Genomic DNA, 19121 nt, shown 5'->3' on the forward strand with positions numbered 1-19121 from the left:
TGGACCATCAAGATCATAGAAAAATGTTAATTTGGATCGACCCATGACTTCAAAAATTGACCTTGAGACCCTAGAGACCAGGTCCAAGGCAGATCCGGGCTGGCCCGTTCTCATCCTGGGTGTTGAAAGCTGTGTGCACTTCTTGTAAGCTGTGTGCCCTTCTTGTAAGTGTGACCGTCCACTCCACACAAGTTGCAACGTTTTTTCTTCATTCCAGTCGGACTCGTCCATTCCGTTCCGGATACGACGTGTCTGCCGTCGGCCTATACCCCTCTTCGTAGCTAGATCAGGGATGAGCATTGGATGGAGATTTTTTTGAGTGAATGGGCCTAGAATACCGATGCCATATATCTCATGACACCAAGTCTGTGCTGCGGCTTCTTTTGTGAAATATTGAGAAACATATGACGCAGCATCTAACTCAGATACAGAACAAGCCGCGATGACATGGGAGCATGGTAAGTGATGCACCTTTGGCTTCTGGCATCGGCAGAACACCCTCCCGTCAATGGTTATCAAGACTTCTTGAATTACCCTTTGTCTGCGGACACCCTGTCCGGTCCTATCCCTGCATGATACCTCAAATCTTTGCTCCTTTGTACCCATCGATATGACTGAGTGAAATCGAGCCTTTTCAATTTTTTCCTCCATGTACTCATTGACCCTTCTGCAAAAACGCACTCCTGGATCATGAAGTAAGGAAGCGGCTGATGCGTACCGCTCCCTAAAATACCTTATACATCCATACATGATGAACTCAACAATGTCAACAAGAGGAAATCCACGAACACGACGCATTACCATATTGTAACACTCAGCATGGTTGGTTGTCTCGATTCCGTAACGCCTCCCATCTGTGTCATACAGAAGTGACCACTTCTCTTTAGGCGCACCATCAATCTACTGTGAAAATGGCTTAGCATGTCCAACTACTGAATCTGTAGAACGTCTCCTGCTGGATGATGAGGCCTGGCTCTTAAGCAATTCGGCGCTTATATCATCAATTATTTCCCACAAAGCATCGAACTTCCTCTGCTGATTCTGAGCGCACAATCACTTGAACAAATTCATCAGATCCTTGTTCTTGAACTGCTCATAAAAATTAGCAGCCATATGCCTCACACACCACCTACTGACAACATCTGGCCATATAGGAGGTGAAAATGGACTACCTTCTTGTAGCTACCTTATAGCTGCAAGGAGACCTGCATGTCTATCACTGATAAGGCAAACATTAGGCCTTCCAACAACAACGTGATTCTTCAGACGTTCAAGAAACCAATACCAGCTTTCTGTATTCTCATTCTCAACAAAGGCAAAGGCGATGGGAACTATCTGCTTGTTGCAATCAATTCCGATTGCCGTCAATATTGTTCCCTTATATTTCCCTGTCAGGAAAGTGCCGTCAATACACAGAACAGGAAGGCAGTAAATGAATGCCCTCACACATGCTCCAATACAGAAGAAAGCTCGCAGCAGAATGCTTGGCCCCCTGACAAGCTCGGTACACTGTATGTATCAAGAGCACTTCCAGGATTTCTGTGCATAATTGCTTCAAGCATACGAGGTAGGTTGTCATATGATGCTTCATAAGTGCCAAACCTCATCTCAAATACTTTTTGTTTAGCCCGCCAAGCCTTTGCATAGCTGATCACGTACTGGAAATTCTGTTCAACGTCCCTAATTATCAATGCAGGTTCATAATCCATGTTGTCAAGAATCACCCCATACATCTTCTTAGCCACGAAAGTTGATGTGATATTACGATGATGTTCCACAACACCTGTCAATCTACAAGTATGTGGTGTAACAATTGAACATTCCAAGTATGTCTTGAACTTTCCCTTGTAGGCATGCACTCGCCATGTACAGTCTCTATCTGCATACCTCACCTCGTATTCTTTGCTGCTAGACTTCATTACTCTGAATTCCTTCCTCAGAGATACAGCCCAGAGCTTCACATCATCCTTCACATCCTCAATGGTACGATACTTTGCCCCTTGTACAACCTTATTCACTCTGTATTCAAACTCCGAACTCCTAATATCTTGTACCACTGGATTCCCAAAACCCTCTTCACGCCATTCACATAGCACTGGGAAGCGCTCATCGTCCTCATCGTCCGATGAGTCCCCACATTGCTCCATTATTCGCGCATCCTGGTCTTCTTTCTCCATGTCCTCCACAATTCCAGGTATCCGCTCGCCTTCATCTGTTAAACCTTGTGGTTCTGGTTCTGGAGCTTGCACGTTCTCTTCTTCTTTATCCTCTTCTATCTCTTCATTCTAGTCAGATGTTGTGTGTGTTGACCCTTCACCTAAATCACCGGCCTTCTGGTGAATCTGAATTACCATTGTGAGAGGCCACCCACTTTCAAGAGCTGCGTGCATGTAATGTTGCCATTCTTCCGTACTACTTATAGGCGTCAACTCCCAGAAATCCCCATTAGTTTCCCAGGAAGTCAAGGTATGAACCGTAAGCAAATGAGTCTTTGGGTTCACATTGAACTTCCTGTGAAGACATTTTCGTATGGACTCAAAACTCCTTTCTAGGGGTTTATCTAGACTGTACTGTCTTCTTTCCAATGCTGATAGATTTACTCCATAGGAATCATGAGTAATTCTATAGAAGTCACCGTAATGAACTTGAAACGCCACCTTGCTCGACATATCTGGCCATCCAAAGACTTTATTTTAATTAATCCAATATCTAGAAACATGGTATGGCTTCAATTATAACCACTAATCCGAACCCTAAGTGCTTGCAATAATAAAAAATACTAATCATAGAATTAAATATACAAAAAAATTCCAATGAGAAAGTTGAGAAATATTGGTTACCTGCGGTTCGGATCCAAAATCCGGCAGGGCTTCGCCGGTGGAATTACCTCCCTCACCCCTCCTCTCTCCCTCTCCCCTCTCTGGATCTCGTGGGCAGGAAATGAGGGTGCGAGGAAAGGGGCTTAGCTTTTATATTTGGGGGGGGGGAGCCTGCCGCCCCCCCTGCCGGGAGGCAGGCTGCCAGCCGTCCCTCCACCGGGCGGCAGGGGGGCGGCAGGCTCCCATCAGGGGCCTCCGTGCAAAAACAATTTATATTTGTTTACATGTAGGTCCCTGCTGGGCGGCAGGGGTACAAAACTGTAAAATATGAAACCGAAAATATATTTTTGAAAAAAATGTTTTTAAAAAATATAAAAATAAAAAGCCTCCCGGACGGCCAGGGAAAGAGAAAAAAAAGAAAAAAAGGGCTAAACCCTAAACCACCCGTCCTCCGCCTGGCCGCCTCTTCCGGTGATGTCGTCATCGTCACCGCCGCCGCCGCCGGTGCTGCCGATATCGGAGCACGAGGACGAGATCGTAGCCGCGGTGGATGTGAACCCGGTGGTGGTGGTCATCGGCAAGACGGGCTCTGGCAAGAGCACCCAGCTCTCTCAGATCCTCCACTGCTGCAGATACACTCGCCGGGGTGCCATCGCCGTCATCCAACCCCGCCGCGTCGCCGCCGTCTCCGTCTCCAGGTTTCCGCACCAATACCTCTCTCGCTCTATCACGTGCACGCAAGGGCATGTTTTTTTAGCTATAGCAGATGACGCCCATGATTTCATCTTGCGAATATCTACCCTATGTGTTTCTTTTGCTTTGTCTTGCTGTCAATTTGCGAGTTGAAATTTGCAATTAGAAGGATTTTTGAATTGGGATTGGAATTGGAACAACCTTTGCATTTAGAAAGGAGACCGCCTGTCAGATTGGAAGCTTTTGCAAGCTACTGACAGCTAATTTGGATTTGGATAGCCCTATTCATTTCTTAGCAAAAGTGTCATGCAGAACAAGCTTAGAAGGAACTGTTATGTGAGGGTTATTAGGTGGAGTCGTGGTACTTCCTATTTGATCAACTACTCTCAATTTTGAATCAGTTTCCTCCTGTTTGCTCAGCTAGCTGCTGTCAATTTAAAAAAAAAACTCGGCCGGGTGGGGAAAGACCGCCCCACCGGTATTATCTAAGAGAAGACTCGGCTTCCCCGACCGAGAAAATCCCCGAACCCTGGCCCCGCCCTGACACTGGGAGACGTAACCCCTGGGGACTACCTGCCTGGGCCATGTAAGGGTCCTCAGGCCGACCTGGGGCCGGCTCACAACCAGTGCTTTGGCACACAGGGCCAGCGGGGGGATTTTTTTAACCTCAGCCTGAAATTCACTCCCACGGGGAGTCGAACCCAGGACCTGAGGAGTGCCGCTGGGTTCCTCTAACCATCTCAGGTAGAGGCCCTTTGGCACTGCTGTCAATTTAACAGCATGGGATTCTCTGTTCGTTCTTTTACTCACTGCCTTCAAATACAAAACATATATGTAACTGATTTTGTGAGTAAGAGCACTTTTGTTTGTTATTTCGCAGAAGAGTAGCTCAGGAGCTTGGTGTCCCACTTGGGGATGAAGTTGGTTATGCAATTCGATTTGAGGACAGAACTTCGGAGAGAACATGCATAAAGTAAGCCTCAGAAACATGCAGAAATATTGCATTCCAAGCTCAATACCAACGGAGGTGCATGATGTAATAAACCTTTTGGTCCATAGAGTGTTGGAGCAACCAGTGTTGGAAGAAGGGAAAAATAAGTTAAAGGTTGCTTAAAAACTGTAACACTGCCGTTTCCTTTTTCTTGTTTTCACTTATTCACTACTACAAAACAGGCCTTTGTTCCTGGCCATTTGTTCCGGCAGCCTTTGGGCCCGGGACAATAGGTGGCTTTTGTCCCGGGTCCAACGGCTAGCCGGGCCAGCGGGGGGACGGGGGCCTTTTGTCCCGGTTGGAGACACCAACCGGGACAAAATGGGAGCCTTTTGTCCCGGTTGGTGGCTCCAACCGGGACAAAAAGCTATACGGACCTTTTGTCCCGGTTGATAACTCCACCCGGGATTAAAAGTGACTTTTTATCCCGGGTAAAGTCTCCACCCGGAACAAAACCTGCATCCAGCATTTATTAATCTCCACCGTCACTTCCTCTCTCTCATCAGTCTCTTCTTCTCCCTCCCAGATCTCTCCGCCTGCTTCATTCCTCTCCGTGATCCATCCCCTTCCTCCCTCCGGCCCGCTCCCTCATCGATCCCCTTCCTCCCTCCCTCCCTTAGCTTTCACGGGTACTGCCGCCAGTGCGGCCGAGACGGCATCCCGGGACCAGGTGATCCGAGCCCGCCTTGTTTCTTGGCTTCTTGCTTCGCTCTTCTTGCAGTTTTGAAGCTCTGGTTTTTCTTCTCGTTTTGCAGGGAACCTTGGCCAGGAGCCAGGAGTCCAGGACGCCCCCGCTCCTCGTCAACTAGCCGCACGGCCACCTGATGGGGCCGCAGTCTCCGGCGTCGCTCCTGGAGCGAGCATTTCCGGGCTTCCGGCCGGTTGGACAGTGCGGTGTAGCACCAACTCGGGCAGGCCGCGGCCTTAGCCGGGACAGCAGGCACGTCCAGTGCTCCCCGCCGACCAGCCGGTGGGACTCCGTCGCCAGACCGCACCCCCTCGTCCTCATAACACCCGCGACCTCCTCCACCTGGCCGGCGAGCCGCCGCTGGCGCGGGCCAGTGCGTCGCCGCGCGGGCGCGGGCCGGTGCGCCGCCACCAGGCACCGGCGCAGGCGGGGCCTGCGGCGCGGGCGGGCTCGGCCTCGGCGGGTGCTGGCGGGAGCAGTGCGTCCAGGCCGGCGGGGGCAGCTCCGCCAAGAGACGGCGGCCGGCGGCGCAGCGCTAAGCTTTGTTCTCTTTTTTTTTTCCCAAATATGTATATGTGAGGAAATTGATTTGTGCATGATTTGTTCGTTGTTGTGATTGACTCGTAGTTGTGATTGACTCGTAGTTGTGATTGATTTTGAGATTATAATTGTCATTAAATTTTTGTGCATCAATCTGGCTCCCGCTCCGAGCTCCGGAAGGCGGGAGCTAGCTAGTTTTTTTTTATTTGCCAAAATTTACATTGTTCCCGGTTCGGAAGGTGCCGGGACAAAAGGTTGAGACCTATTTGTCCCGGATGGTTTGTCCCGGTTGAAAAACCGGGACTAAAAGAGGTTGTAAACCGGGATAAATGAGCTATTTTGTAGTAGTGATTTCCTATAAGCCTTTGATCACTCTTGTTGCTTGTAATGCAGAGTGCTGTTGAAACTCTATGCATAGCTAGAGTAAAATGAGCCAAGTCTTGATTCTTGAATTTTTATTTAGTAGTAACCAGATTAAAAGTGATTGCAAGGTTTCATCATAAAGAGTGATTTCACAGTTGAACCCATTGGGCTGATTATGCTTGATATCTGCCCTATGCCTATGTGTTGGAATTGTGGATTTAAGTTCTTCACCTCTTTTGTAGATACCTCACAGATGGCGTTCTTCGTGAAAGCCTTTCAAATCCTGAATTGAAGCAATACTCAGTGATCATACTGGATGAAGCTCATGAGCGTAGTTTGAACACGTATGTGTACCTGAATCTTATCTACTTGAGCCAATTTAAAATTAGATAGCATGTGTTTTGATATTCATGTCTATTGTATTCCAATTCATTTACTTGATAGTTGTGTCAACTACTATAATATGAATTCTTGTCTTAGATGTGAATGTATTACATTACCATAAGCATACCATACACTTTGTTTTCTTGTGCATCATCATTGTTAAGAACATAGGACCATCAAAGATTCATTATATGGCCACTGTATATAGTGAGGCTAACTGGCTAATCCAAATATTTGTATAAATGCTAGTCATTACCACTTATTCTTATTTTAGTAGAGTGAGCCACACACTATCATAGATGTCTTATAGACAACAACTTTAGGGCCTACCAGATCATTTGATGTGCTTTCTTATCTTTGTTGTTGTAGCAGTTCTTGTCATGTGTTTGTAGCAGTTCTTGTCATGTGTTGTAGCAGTTCTTGTCATGTGTTTGTTTTGTTGGTTAATTCTATCTTACTCCCTCCGTCCCAAAATAAGTGTTTATTTAGCATTCGAATTTTGTCCCACAAAGAGTGTTCTTTTAGATTGTAGTGAAGTTCATTTAATTAAAGCAATGTCAAATACCAAGAAACAATTGTATTGAGAAGGGCATGGAGCCAATCAAATGCATATGTAGATGCTACTTTTCTGGTTCCAATGCATTTACATTTATTGAGGATCTAGGGAACCAATCAAACAACGCGGTTTTCAATCACAATTGCTAGAGTTAATTAGGGGTAACATGGTTATTTCTCACTACTACTAATGTGTTTGAAATGTTCTAAATGAACACTTATTTTGGGACGGAGGGAGTATGTCCTAACCTGTACCGGCGAAAAGGTAGTTCGTAGTGGGCACTTGGCACATACTCCCTCCGTCCCTTTTTATTTGTCGTTTTCGGTATGCGTGCCACAAGTTTAACTCAATTTATAGAAAATATGTATAACATTTGTATCTCCAAATAAATTTATTAAAAAACTAGATTAAAATATCTATCTAATGATATTAATTATATATCATAAACATTAATACATTTTTATATAAAATTAATCAAAATCATTTCTCGGGAAGCGAAAGCGACAGTTATTTAGGTATTTAGGGACGGAGGGAGTATGTTGCTAACTAGCCCGTTGTGTTTCATCCTGCCACATATTTGAATTAGGATTACATCTAGCTTTTTTTTGTCAATGCCTTCTTTCTCTATTGATAGGGCATGTACGACCTACAAACTAATATCACTTACTGTCTATTTTTTCTAGGTGACACTACTGTCTATCTTTTCTAGGTGACGCTAACCAGGGGGCTGTTTGAATTAGAAATGTTCCCTAGGAATTTTAGGATTGAGTATAAAATGAACTGAATTTGAATGATGTTGAATGAAATACCCTTTATTTAAACAGGCCCTTAATATTTTTTCTGGTTCGGCATTATGGATCCTTAGTGGTGTGAATGGAGAATGGAAGAAATGTTATAGAAAATAGTAAGATGCTGCTAGCTTAGAGTATGTTCCCTGAGGTTCTCATTTTCCATAGTTCGCACATTAGATGGATTAATTGTGCGGAGCTGCTTTGTGCTACCCTTGAACTTACAAATGTACTTTACCCACTATAGTTCTGAGATGATAGGCATTCAGTACTGCTCTATTCTTTTTTGAGTTGGGACTGGTGTTACAGGGGATATGTACATTCTTGTGGAAAGTGTTTGCATAAACTCATTTTAATATTTATCTGGTTATACACAGTGATATCCTTTTAGGTTTGATGAAAAGATTGATCAAGGACAGAGCTTCAGATTTAAAAGTTCTGATCACCTCTGCGATTCTTGATGGTTTAAAAGTTTCAAAGTTCTTCTCAGGATGCCCTGTGTTAAACATTCCTGGAACTTTATTCCCTGTGGAGAAACTTTACAGCACTGAGCGCCCAACAAATTATATAGAATCTTCACTTAGAACAGCCATAGGTAAGCAGCAGTTTTGTCTTATTGTAACCTTTTACAGTTTTAAGCTTTTGGGATGGTCATGTCAGTATTGTTAGGTCATCAACTATGTTCTGCATCTGCGTTGTATCACATAGAATCTTATTCATTATTGTCAATAGAGAGAATATTTCTGACAAAGGCCACCAATTATTTTAACATGTACCATGAAGAATAGTGGTCATTACAGTGGTAAGAGGGAATCTGCGTTGCTGCCATTGGCCCTTATGTTGAACACACTATTCTACCATGAAATTGGTTGGTAGGGTGGAAAGAGCCAAAGAAGAAATTCTCTCTATTTGTAGCTGCCTAGAGTAAAATAGTGTGGAGTGGCATGGCAAATACTAGGGTCTTGCTGTAACTAACCTTGGAGATTTGGGTGAAATGAGATAATCTGTCCATTAGGGACAAGACATATATATAGGGTCCTCATGGGCCATATGGGCCTACAATAATGATGGGCCTTCATATACTTAACACCCCCCCTTCAAACTCAAAGTGGAAGTGGAGGATATGAAGCATTGAGTTTGAGCAAGTGAAGCCGATGTTGCTGTCGAGTATGTGCTTTAGTGAAAAAATATGCTACTTGGACACCTACTGAAGAGCAATAGTTTTCTGATGACAATGTGACCGGGTAAAAGAGGCATCGACACCAATATGCTTTGTTAACTCATGTTTGACTGGATCATTAGCAATTTGCTATGTTTTTAAAGCGGTAAGGCGAGGCGAGGCGATCCACCACCGCCTTATCGCCTAGGCGGGCTAAGGCGAGACCTTAAGCAAGGCGAGCTGCCACCGCCTTGTCGCCTAGGCGATGCCTTGAAAACAGAGGCAATTTGTATTGCTCCAGTGTTGTCACATAGGAGAGGTGTGGGAGCATCACAGGAGATACCAAAATCAGCCAATAACCAACGAAGCCACACAATCTCTGAAGTGGTGGTTGCTAGTGCTCGAAGTTCTGCCTCTGTACTAGATCGAGATATGGCTGCTTGCTTCTTGGACTTCCATGTAAGAGGAGAAGAGCCAAGAAGAATACAATAGCCTGTGACTGATCGACGATCTGTTGGATCACTCGCCCAAGTGGAGTCCGAGTAAGCATGGAGCTGAAGCGGACTGTCACGAGCATAGAACAAACACTGGGATGATGTCCCTCTCAAGTATCTCAGCACACGAAGCAAATGACCAAAATGAACAGAAGTAGGAGCACTCACGAACTGACTCAAGATATTAACTGCATGCGCAATATCAGGTCTTGTAACAGTGAGATAAACAAGACTGCCACAATATGCCTATATCGAGATGGATCCTCAAGAACTGTACCATCAGTAGGACGAAGCTGCAAGTGAAGATCCATTGGTGTTGCAGCAGTCCTATTGTCAGTGATTCCAGAACGAGCAATGAGGTCTTGAATGTATTTGGATTGAGAAATATAATATCCCTTTGCATAGTGCAAAACCTCAATCCCTAAGAAGTAACTGAGGGGACCCAAATCAGACATCTGAAACTCCTTACCAAGCTGCTATTTGACATGAGAAATATGATCCAAATCATCTCCAGTAATCAACATATCATCAACATAGAGAAGAAGTAAGGTACGTCCATGTGGAGAGAGATGAATAAATAAAGCAGGATCATGATCACTTGGTGCAAAACCAGCAGCCTGTATGACGGAGACAAAGCGCTCAAACCAAGCACGAGGGGCTTGTTTAAGACCATAAAGAGCACGGCGGAGACGACAAACATGTCCTGAAGGAACATCAACACCGGGAGGTGGCTGCATATAAACTTCCTCATGCAAATCTCCATGAAGAAATGCATTTTTGACATCCATCTGAGAGATAGTCCAAGAAGATGCAGCAGCCACTGCAATCAAAGTACGAACTGTGGTCATATGAGCAACAGGAGCAAAAGTCTCATCATAATCTCTTCCATGAGTTTGTTGAAAACCCCGAGCAACAAGACGAGCTTTATATCGCTCAATGGAACCATCTGACTTGGTCTTAATTTTGAATACCCACATGCATGTAATAGGAACTGCATGTGATGGTAACGGAACAATATCCCAAGTTCCTGTACGATCAAGGGTAGCAAGTTCCTCAGATATAGCAAGTTGCCATTCTAGAACACCAGAAGCTTCCTTATAAGTGGATGGCTCTTGAACAACAGCATTCACATGTGAAAAACCATACTTGTTGGCGGGCCCAATTGTCGCACGATCACAGAGATTATATTGTGGACCTTATCTGTATCTCATCAGAAATAACATGTGACTCATCAATATTATTAGAATCATCAATAACCGGAGTGTCAGGACTAGCCGAGGAGAGCGGATTAGGTGGAGGCGCTTTGGGACGACGTGTGTAGACTTTTGTGATAGAAGGTTTGGAAGGTGGGAGTGAGGGTGGGGCTGATGGGGGCTCAATAGGGGCAGTGGATATGGAATCGGGAATGGATATAACAGGTGGTGGTGGCGGCGGTGGTGGTGGAGTAGCATCAACACTGGATGGAAAATGAGGCAAACTAAGAAATGATGTGGACTTTGTAGGAGAGTATGAAGGTTGAGTAGAGGGGTTGTAGAAGAAAGGATGATCCTCTACAAAAGTCACATCACGTGAAATCCATACGCGACGAGCTGAAGGGTCATAACACCGATAACCCTTATGCTCAGGACTATATCCTAGAAAAACACACTCAACCGACTGTGCAGTCAACTTAGTTCGCTCACGGGGTGCTAACAGAACATAGCACGTACATCCAAAAACCCGAAGATGATCATAGTTAGGAGGAGTACCAAAAAGTACTTCACCTGGGCATTTTCCAGACAATTTGGATGAAGGTTGCCTATTTATGAGATATACCACAGTAGAAACAGCTTCTCCCCAAAAATGAGTGGGAATGAAAGAGGAAATGAGAAGCGTTCGAGCGGTCTCTATGAGATGACGATGTTTGCGTTCCGCAACACCATTCTGAGCATGACCACCAGGGCATGAGAGTTGAGTAAGGGTACCCTGAGGTATCAAAAACTGGCAAAAAGCATCAGATAAATACTCCCCACCAGAGTAGGAGCGAAAGACTTTAATAGGAGTGGAAAACTGAGTATGAATCATGTGAGTAAAAGACTGATATATGGAGCACAACTGGGAATGATGTTTCATAAGATAAATCCATGTATAACAGGAATGATCATCAATAAAAATGACATAGTATTTGTGACTGCCCTTTGTAGCAAAAGGCGCTGGACCCCATACATCTGAGTGAATAAGATCAAAAGGTCTAGCTGAATGAGAAACACTAGAGGAATATGGAAGTTGTATCTGTTTTCGAAGCTTTTGTTTTCCAAGCTTGCATCCCTTACAATGAAAACTAGACTCAACAGATGTCTACCCTAAACAACCTTTATTTATTAATGTAGACAACCGAGACCCACAAAGATGACCAAGACGATGATGCCACTTGGCAAAGGACGACGTGGAGGATGATGCAGCGGCTGACACACGAGCGGAAGACCGAGTGGAAGATGGAGGAAGGCGCAGGGGGTGTCGAGAACATAGAGGCTAGGAGAACCTCAACGGCGATGGCCAGTCCCAATCACTGTCCCGGTGCGACGATCCTGAATAAAGCAAGATGAGTCATCAAATCCAACAAAGCAATTATTATCTGCTACTTGACCAACTGAAAGAAGGTTCATAGACAACTGAGGTACAAAAGATACATCATGTACAGAAAAGTGAGAGGTGCAAAGAGAACCCTCATGAGTGATGTAACAAGATGTACCATCTGCTGTCTGAATAGAAGCACCATCAGCAACTGGTGTGCAATCAGTAAGCTGAGTCCGATTTGATGTCACATGAAAAGATGCCCCTGAATCAAGTACCCAAGATGATGGAGCAGCACTGACAGGTGAAGCAGCAGCAGCAGACACTGAACCTCTAGAAGTAGGTGCTGTACCGCGACCACGAGCAGCCCGACGTGCACGAAAATCAGCCAACTTCTCCGGATGCGCAGGAAAACAATTCTCTGCCGTATGAGTAGTCTTGCCACAATGCTTACATGGCTCTGAAGAGGTGCCTCTAGAAGTGCTGTACTTTTGAGAAGCTGCCAACACACTGTGAGATACTGATACAGGAGCAACAGACATAGACTTAAGGCGAGTCTCTTCAGCAAGTAAATCAGACAACACCTTAGCCATGGTAAGATCAGAACTATCATGGAGTAACCATTTACGAATGGAGTCAAATTCTTCTCGTACACCCATGACAAAACGATATGTAAGGAACTTGGCAATAAAATTGTGTGCTGGACATGAATCTGATGTACAGGTAGGCACCATGGAAGTCAATGAGCCCATCAAACGATCAAAAGCAGTGAAGTACTCATCAATAGACATATCATTCTGCTCAATAACAAGAGTTTGCTGCATAAGACTATGTAAAAGAGCACCACTATCCTGAACATAATGCTGTTTCAGAGAAGACCATATTGCTTTGGCTGTTTGGAACTTAGAGAGACTCATAATCATAGATTGCTTAACACTATTAACCATAGCAGCCATAACTTTCCCATCATTAATCTGCCATTGTTTTACTTCTGCTGCATTAGTGTTATCAGTCTTAAGCACAACAGGTTCATCAGTCAAATGAAAGAGCAAACATGGCCCCTCAATGCGGTCTCTACACAAAAAGCCCACTCTGGATAATTCTGACCATCTAGGGTGATATTGATGACAATTGCACTGACCGACATAGTGGATTACTTGCTACTGTTATCAATTTCAGCAACAGAAGGAACAGAGAGCAGGAACTGCGCAAATCACCAGCAAAACAGAGCACTAGAGCTGACCACACGTACAGCAGCAGAACAACAGACTCACGACCGGAGGAGGTTGGAGACAGGAGACGAACACCACAGCCAGCTTCGCAGCAACAAAGGAAGAGGCTGCAGCCGGAGCAGATGGAGGCGGGGCGCAACGTCCACGACTGGCGGAGGAGACGGTGCCAGGCGGCGCCAGGCGCGTCCTGGACGGGTGGAGGAAGGTTGCGACGGGCGCGGCAGACGCCCGCCATGGACGGGCGGCGGACGGGCGGATGGAGGCCCGCGGACTGCGCGGACGGGCGCTGCACAACGAGCGCAGATGGCGCGGACGGCGCTGACGGGAGCCGCGCAGATGGTGCGGACGGGCTCCGCGTGACGGGGACGGCGCGGACGGCGACAAATCGGCGCCGGGATGAGCTGCAATGGGCGGCCGCGGCGGACGGCCGCGACGGGCGGCGGACGAGCGGCTGCTGCGGATGGCCGCGACGGGCGGCGGACGGGCGGCCGCGGCGGAAGGCCGCGACTGGCAGCGGACGGGCCGCGGTGGAAAAGAACCCAAGGCAGGGAAAATTTTTTTGGATCTTGAGGGATTATATTAGTCTAACCCTAACCCTAATCCTTGCTCTGATCCCATGTAACTAACCTTGGAGATTTGGGTGAAATGAGATAATCTGTCCATTAGGGACAAGACATATATATAGGGTCCTCATGGGCCATATGGGCCTACAATAATGATGGGCCTTCATATACTTAACACTTGCAACCCCATATGCTTTCCTACAATTCGATTAACTTGATCTCCTTTCATCTTCTCAGAACAAAGGAATATGCAATCCCCATTTAAAGTCTAGTGCATCCACAATACTACTGCCAAGTTTATCGAATGGATACTACACTTTATCTCTTAAACCAGAAAACAACTGTAGGTACATGAATACATGATGGTTGCCAGTGATTGTACCATCAATTTTGCAATATTTCACAAAGTGAAAAAGGTTGACCAACAAATAACTTGTTTCTAGAATCTTACTCATCTATGATGGGCTTGAGTCCCGCTCATCTCAAGGTAGCCCTGTTTGGCGCAGCTTCTGCTTGTGCGGAATCCACTTATTGTAGAAGCTGGTGACACACAACTTCAGTTCTTAGACTCTGCTTATTGATAAGCTGCTGCAGTTATGTTGTTTAGCGCAGCTTTTGCTTTTGTGTGGAGATGCCAAGAAATAAGTTGCGCCCTGCATTGGCTTTACGAGCCTTCTGTCGCACTTAATTGTTGGCAGCATATTTTGGAAACCATAAAAAATCTGAACTAGCTTCATATCTCTTTTTATGATATCACAAATCTATCACATGGGAATATTATAGTTCCATGTTAATGTTTTGTTAAATATTTGGGTTATGTAATGTTTATAAATTAAACTTTATAAATTCCCATTTCTTTCGCTAAACTTAACATGTTTGTTGTCACATATCCATGCCAAGGAACCCCCAGGGGATGTCTTAATATTTATGACAGGAAATGTCAGTTTTTTTCTCGAACACGTTGGAGAGCTGCATATTATTGTATTAATAGAAGAGGAGTCTTACAGAGACCACACACACACAACATAATCACCTATGCTTGTTAATAAAGACCTGACCACAACACCCACTAAGGCCATGTTTAGTTCATGAAATTTTTTGGGTTTTGGTACCATAACACTTTCCTTGTTATTTGGCAATTAATATCCAATAATAAACTAATTAGGCTTAAAAGATTCATCTCGTCATTTACAGTTAAACTATGTAATTAATTATTTTTTCAATTGCATTTAATGCTTCATACATGTGTCCGAAGATTCGATGTGATGGGTATGTGATGGGTACTGTAGGAAAATTTTTGGGAACTAAACAGGGCATAAGCTACAACAACACTATCTGTGCAAGGACAGACCCTTTGCACCAGCTAAACTCCACAAATGGGCTTCCTCTCTGGCATGGGCTAGAGCTGCAGGTATGCTAGGGGCAGCACCATTGAACACAATCATTTCGAAGTTTCTAGATGGTCCAAGCACCAAGGATTATGACGGAGTTCAGACCCTTTCTTGTATCACAGCTGACCGTCAAAGCCACCTTGACCCACCAAAGGAAGGATCGTCATGATGTGGAGCAAGTGTTGCAAGGCCAACGATCTGCAGAAGTTCAAACCTGAATTGTCTTGTGAGAGCAATTGAGACTGCGTCGAATTAGTAGTTAGATTAGGGTATACAATACATGTACATATATAGGCAGCCCTGAGAGAGGTTTATAGAATCACAACCAATCTGGGGATAACCTGCCTAACCTAATCAACTAGGCACGACAGAGAGCCGGCCATGGGCCTTGACTCCAGGCCCATCACGCACACACATCACATATATTCACACACCCCTGCAGTCTGATCGTCGGCAGCCTGATCGTTCAGACTGAGACCTGAATTCCCTGAAAACAGAAGAAGACAGGCCTTTTGTGAAGATGTCGGCGTACAGAGAACTGGTAGGAACATGTAGAACGCGGACGTCTCTTGCAGCAACACGCTCCCGGACAAAGTGCAGATCTATCTCCACATGTTTGGTGCGTTGGTGCTGAACGGGGTTTGAAGACATATAAACTGTGCTGATGTTGTCACAATAAATCAGGGCACTGTGGGCAAGGGAACATGCAACTCAACCATTAATTGGCACAGCCAAGAAGCCTTAGCGACTGCATTGGCCATAGCTCGATACTCAGCTTCGGCGCTCAAGCGAGAGACACCATTCTGACGCTTGGAGGACCAGGAGGTGAGATTGTCGCCCAAAAACACAGCATAGCCGAGGTAGACTTGCGAGTATCCTGACAACCAGCCCAATCGACATCTGAATAAACCAGGCGACCAGACTGAGCAGACGGCCATAGAAGGAGCCCAGATGCAAAGTGCCCCTGATGTAGCGGAGAATCCTCTTGGAGTAGCAAAATGTGGCTCACGCGAGTCATGCATGTGAAGACAGATTTGCTGAACGGCATAAGCAATATCTGTTCTGGTGAAAGTGAGATACTGCAAAGCTCCAGTAAGGCTGCGAAAGTGTGACAGATCAGCAACAAGGGTACCATCTTCAGCGGACAGCTTTGGATTGGTGTCAACCAGAGTAGAGCAAGGCTTACAATCAACCATACTAGCACGATCAAGAATCTCCAACATATACTGTCTCCGAGACAGCAAAAAACCACCACCAGAGCGCTGCACATGCATACCTAGAAAATGAAGCTCACCAAGATCCTTCATGGAGAATTCCCGCTGAAGAGCATCAATAGAGCGGTGAAGCAAGCCAGTTGAGGAAGCGCTGAGCACAATATCATCCACATATAGCAACAAGTAAACTGTGTCGCCGCCACGATGGTAGACGAAAAGTGATGTGTCGGTCTTGGCCTCCACAAAACCAAGCGGCAACAGATACGTGGCGAAGCGACTATACCAGACACGAGGAGCTTGCTTAAGACCATAAAGAGATCGATTAAGCCGGCACACATAATTAGGATGGGTGGAGTCCTCGAAACCTGAAGGCTGAGTGCAGTAGACCGTCTCGGACAGAGTACCATGGAGGAAGGCGTTCTTGACATCAAGCTGATGAACAGGCCAGCTGCGGGAGAGTGCCAGAGAGAGCACGTTATGGATGGTGGCTGGCTTGATGATGGGGCGCTGTGTGAAGCCGCGCAACACCCAGCGCGCCTTGTAGTGCTCAAGAGATCCATCTGCCTTGAACTTGTGCTTGAAAACCCATTTGCAGGTCACAATATTGGCTCGAACTCCTCCTGCATAGCACCTTGCCAATTTGGACCAGCAAGGCCACCTCGGTAGGTTCGAGGGATGGGTGACAGCGGCGCCGTGTGGTATAGTGCTGGCAATCAAAACCCACTCTTCCCGTGTGTGACCATTCCGTGTTGGTTGTACACGGGAGGCACAGGAAGAGCGCCCGGTGGAAGCGGACGAGGCGCAGCCTGGACAGCTCCCTGAGGAGAGATCTGATCGGCGCATGAACTGCTCGGCGAGTGTAGACGTGGACGTAGTCGAGAAGAGGTTGATGACGAGCCGGATGCACCTGCTGCTCATCAGCATCTAGGGGAGCAGCAGGAGCGCTAGGAGGGCTGGTGTAGACGACCGATGGCCCAGTAGGAGTGCTGGGCGAACCAGCAAGGCGTGCAGGGGAACCAGCAACACCTACATGGGAGCCAACAACACTGCCAGTGCTGGCTGGAGAGCTTGGCGAGCTAGCAGGAGAGGCAACTTGGAGGAACAGAGTCAGCCATCAGGAAGGGAGGGGCGCAGCGGAGGATCGCGCGCCGGGGGCGCAGTGGGGTAGTCGCGCGCCGTGGAAGAGCGCTGCCAGAGATTGGCGGCGGGAGGGCCGCAGCGGAGGATCGCGCGCCGTGGAAGAACGCCGCCGGAGATTGGTGGTGCTAGGTTGCGGAAGCGAATTCAGGTTTGACCTGAACTCTTGATACCATGAGGGCAATTGAGATTGCGTGGAATTAGTAGTTAGATTAGGGTATACAATACATTTGCATATATAGCATAGTCTTGAGAGAGGTTTATAGAATCACAACTAATCAAGGGATAACCTGCCTAACCTAATTAACTAGGCATGATAAGCAATGTTCTTAAGGCGTCGCCTAGGCGACGCCAAGGCGTCAAGGCGCTCAGGAAGGCCAAGGCGTCGCTGACGCCCAGCTAGAAGAGAGGAAGAGCAAGGGGAAGGAGCGACCGGGAGATGAAAGGAGGAGCAAGAAGGTTACCAGAACTAGCAGGCGATGACCTCTGCCTTCCTCATCCTTGACGGCACTGGCGCCGGCGAGATCTGGCCCCCAAGAAACTGGGGAGGTGCGAGGACTTGAAAGGGGAGCGGCTGCGGTGCTCCATTTGAGCAGCTGGAGGGGACGCCGGGGTTCATTGCTGCACGGGTCTGCTACGGCTGTAGTCGATGTGCAGGGGAGCGCCAGCGGAAGGGAGGAGAGGCATGCGGGGCGGAAGGGAGGAGCGGCGGCACTGCTGCGAGGGAGGAAGAGAGGAGCGGCGCTGCTGCGAGGGAGAAGCGGCGGCAGTTTTGGACGTAGGGTTACGGGGGGATGGGGTAAACACAGATAAGGTGGTCATGGGCTTGTTAGTGGGCTGGGCCTTACCTTCTCCTTGCCCTTTTCTCCCTTTTCTTTTTCTTTTCTCATTTGTTTTCCCTGACTATGGCATCGCCTAGGCGTTGTGGCGGGGGTAGAGCACCACAGCTCGCCTCAACGCCTTAAGAACATTGAAAGAAATAAGAAATATTAATATCAAAATATTTGTGCAAACATACCATAACAAAACACTTCAAGGGAAAAATGGATATACTGTCATTTTGAGCTTTCAAAAACATGATAGATATTGTGAAGTTTGATAGTTCAGTTGGGCAGTTGCTCACTTGCTCCACTATGCCAACAGCTGAACTCTCTTGTATCACTATGTGCATCCTGATTAACATCATGTTTCTAGTTAAAGCACCCTCCGTTTCATAAAGCTATCATGTTTATGAAAAATTCTTGTTTTAAAATATCAATCAGTGAGGGGATCTACAGTTTGGTGATTTAAGTTCCTGCCAACTCTACTGCTGCTATTAGTGGTTTAAAAGATGTTCAGTGACACCAAAATGTCATACAGGTCTAGCCATGATTTAATTACAGTAAATATATCTATCGATTTTAGTACCACCTTGGTCTCTTAGATGTCATATAGTAAAAAGGAGTATTCAGCTATTAAGTATAAACAGTAAAATAGTTAAATATAATCACATTATCAAGTTTTGTTGCATCAGCTGTAAGCAATTCTACATGGACTTACAAGTGATTCAGGTAATT

At 46.2% G+C, this 19121-nt stretch overlaps 1 protein-coding gene across 1 annotated transcript in view; it reads left to right on the plus strand.

The window, feature by feature from the left end:
- Positions 1 to 3237: 3237 nt before the first annotated feature.
- The window catches only part of LOC120667781 (probable pre-mRNA-splicing factor ATP-dependent RNA helicase DEAH4), a 71825-nt gene continuing 55941 nt past the window's right edge, over positions 3238 to 19121 (plus strand). Inside the window, 5 exon segments of the mRNA XM_039947783.1 lie at positions 3238 to 3517; positions 4393 to 4485; positions 6337 to 6438; positions 8200 to 8417; positions 14710 to 14762. Of these exon segments, the coding sequence (XP_039803717.1) occupies positions 3294 to 3517; positions 4393 to 4485; positions 6337 to 6438; positions 8200 to 8417; positions 14710 to 14762 (690 nt within the window). The 5' untranslated portion in view covers positions 3238 to 3293.

The sequence above is a fragment of the Panicum virgatum genome, chromosome 3N (assembly GCF_016808335.1).
Source record: "Panicum virgatum strain AP13 chromosome 3N, P.virgatum_v5, whole genome shotgun sequence".
NCBI classification, from domain to species: Eukaryota; Viridiplantae; Streptophyta; class Magnoliopsida; order Poales; family Poaceae; genus Panicum; species Panicum virgatum.